This window comes from Octopus bimaculoides, chromosome 10 (assembly GCF_001194135.2).
Source record: "Octopus bimaculoides isolate UCB-OBI-ISO-001 chromosome 10, ASM119413v2, whole genome shotgun sequence".
Taxonomy (NCBI): Eukaryota; Metazoa; Mollusca; class Cephalopoda; order Octopoda; family Octopodidae; genus Octopus; species Octopus bimaculoides.
The window spans coordinates 6536739-6540210 of record NC_068990.1 but is presented as its reverse complement, the minus strand read 5'-3'; the positions used below and the strand labels follow the sequence as shown (position 1 = coordinate 6540210).

Below are 3472 nucleotides of genomic sequence, written 5' to 3'. Positions count from 1 at the left end.
GTATATGTTTGTGTGTATGTGTTTGTCCACCCAACATCGCTTGACAATCGATGCTGGTGTGTTTACGTCCCCGTCACTTAGCGGTTTGGCAAGACAGACCGATAGAATAAGTGCTAGACTTACAAAGACCCTGGGGTCGATTTGCTCAACTGGAGGTGGTGCTCCAGCATGGCTGCAGTCTCAAATGACTGAAACAAATGAAAGAATAAAATTCAGAGTCAACTAACACAAAGCTAATACTTCAATGCTACTCATTTTCTCCACTTCTCAGGAAGCTGAGAGGAAAATGTTGATCCAACACAGTATATACATGCCGAGTTACTTTTAATCAAGTTGTTTACATAGGATGCTCCTGTGGGTCTCATTTGGTGCGACTGATGGCTGGGAAGAAAAAAAAAAACAAACATAAAGGAATATTTGGTAAATAGATGTTTCAGATACCTTCCATTCACGAGGATCAAGGCTGAAAAGTAGAGTTTCATCTTCATCATCTGGTAGTTCATCTTCACTCGAACCAGACTCTGACTGGTCTAGGTCCTTGCCATCAAAGTGTTCATGAGAATATTTATGACGCAACTGTATTTGGAACTGTTCGAATAATCGACCGACTGGTTCAACAAGGAGTTCTAGTGGAGCTGAATAAGATACAATATATACATATATGAGAGGGGAGGAGTGAAGGGGGTTAGGTACATATATATACATAGAGAGGGGGGAGGTGAAAAAAAAAAGGAGAGAGATATGCATTTCTTTCTTTTCTTCAATTGCTGTTATCCAACTGAAAATATACACATATTCAGGTAAAAGCACCTGTGCATTGACACATAAAAGTGCCTGTGCGGCGTCACATAAAGGTACCCATCCTGCATATGTCCCTTGCAGGTGGGATATTGTACAGCTAGTTGTGTTGCATTCACCAGTGCACAACAAGCTGTACAATATCCCACTTGCAAGGGACAGATGCAGGGTGGGTCGAAATGATTGTTGTGTTGAATAATGATTCTTGCTGACTCCATTTTCTCTTTCGTTCATTCATTATAAACTCAACAAACACTGCGGAATTCCTGGCATTGATCCAATGACACTTATACTATAACTATGAATGACACCAGGTAGCCTAACCAGAGAAAATATATATATATATCATCATCATCATCATATATATATATATATATATATATATATATATCATCATCATCATCACCGTCATTTAACGTCCGCTTTCCATGCTAGCATGGGTTGGACGATTTGACTGAGGACTGGTGAACCAGATGGCTACACCAGGCTCCAATCTGATTTGGCAGAGTTTCTACAGCTGGATGCCCTTCCTAACGCCAGCTACTCAGAGTGTAGTGGGTGCTTTTACGTGCCACAGGCTCGAAGGCCAGTCAGGTGGGTACTGGCAACGGCCACGCTCGAAATGGTGTATTTTTTGTGCAACGATTTCGCTCGAATGACTTTTCACGTGCCACTGGCACAAGTGCCAGGAAGGCGACATATATATATATATATATATCGCTGGGCACAATGTGCTTCCATTATTGCTTTGATTGTGCCCTTGTCTTCCATTTCAGCCCGAAATTTTTCACTGTCCCCTTCCCATCATTTTGGAGGTCATCTGAGTGGTCTCTTCCTGTCTTATTCAAAAATTGCATGGGTCCACCTATTGTCTGTGAATCTTGCAACATGTCTGGCTCAGTGGAACATGTGCCTTCAGTATTCAAATCATATTGCTTGCTGCACTCCATTCTAGAATTCATTCATTTCAGATATGCTTCCACAATGTATTCCAAATACATGGGCCTCTCATGGGTCTCTGCATCATAACCAACTGTTGTTCTTCCTTTTTCATAGTAGCTGATGTCTCACTTGCCTATAACAACACAAGTAAGGCAGTGCCATCAAAAAAGATTAGCACATAGGTTGTAGCCTAGCTGTGCTTTGAGCACATCTTTAATTAAGGCAAATGACTTCCAACTTGCTGTGAAAACATTATCATTATTGGGGTAGCAAGTATGGAAGGGGTGCGGCCATGCTGAAGTACCAACATAAGGAATTTTCTAGTCACACTAATTGACTCCAGCACTTATTTTTTTTATTCTTATTCTATCGGCCTCTTTTGCCAATCCACTAAGTTATGGGGACATAAACACACTAACACCAGTTGTCAAGCGGTGGTGGGAGATGAACACAAAGACACACACACACACATATCATCATCATCGTTTAACATCCGCTTTCCATGCTTGCATGGGTTAGACGATTTGAATGAGGACTGGTGAACCAGATGGCTACACCAGGCTCCAATCTGATTTGGCAGATATATATATATATATATACAACAGGCTTTCTTTCAGTTTCCATCAACCAAACCCACTCACAAAGCTTTGATTGGCCTGAGGCTATGGCAGAAGACACTTGCACAAAGTGCCACACAGTGGGACTGAACTCAGAACCAAGTGATCAAGAAGCAAGTTTCATACCTCACAGCCATACCTACACCTATGAATATATAATTTTTTAAATATTATTTATACAACAGTATTATAGACCCCTTTTCAACCAATGTTATCAATCAGTTTGGCAAACCCAGTCACACCACTTATCGGAAGGGATGATAAGAAAAGCATGGTACAGCCTCTTTGCCACTGGAGGTCAGAAAGTGTCACATACACATTGCAGATTTCATAAAAAAACAAAATGAACAATTTGTATGGGAGAAACACAGAAAGGTAAACGTTTGCTGGTTAGAGTTATGTCCCTTCGATAGGGATCAGAAAATGCCATCAAGGTTCAAAAGGTAAATACTTGAAGAGTATAGATGGATGTTGGGGACAAAAAGGGGGTAGATGTGGAAGGGAACAGGGATGGGGATGGCAATTTTAAAAATCATGTGGACGGGTACATGTCTGTGTGTTTGTATATAATAAGTTGGGTGTGGTAAACTTATGCCAAACCCACAGATAGCGTGATGGGAAATAATGATGGTAGATCCCATGTCAATATTCCTGGCACAGACGACCAGTATCCAAGGACATTTTGAGTTCATGAAGGTAGGATCAGAAAATTTCATCAGTACAGTTTAGGTAGATGTTCTATCATCATCATCATCATTGCTTAACGACCATCTTCCACGCATGCAAGGGTAAGAGGTTCACAGGAGCAAGCCAGGTAGAAAAATTACCTTATGCTACTGTGTGTGTTTTGGCAGGGATTTTACAGCTGGATGGCCCTTCCTAACAAACACATACATATATATATATATATATATATATACACACAGTAATATATACATATATACAGTATTCCCTGGCCATATCGCGGTTTCTTATTTAAGCTTGCATCAATTCCTCTGTGGTGTTGGTTTGCATTTATAATAAAAAAAATATGTACAAATTATAAAATTAATTCAAAAAAATATACAGTACAGTACTTTTTCTACTTCGTGGATTTTCACCGAAAGCAGCAGGTT

At 40.2% G+C, this 3472-nt stretch overlaps 1 protein-coding gene across 1 annotated transcript in view; it reads right to left on the bottom strand.

Annotated features, from left to right (window-relative positions):
- LOC106881391 (dnaJ homolog subfamily C member 2) overlaps positions 1-3472 on the bottom strand; it is a 33073-nt gene that overhangs the window by 25947 nt on the left and 3654 nt on the right. Inside the window, exon 2 of the mRNA XM_014931767.2 lies at positions 442-635. Within this exon, the coding sequence (XP_014787253.1) occupies positions 442-635 (194 nt within the window). The remainder of the gene's footprint in view (positions 1-441; positions 636-3472) is intronic.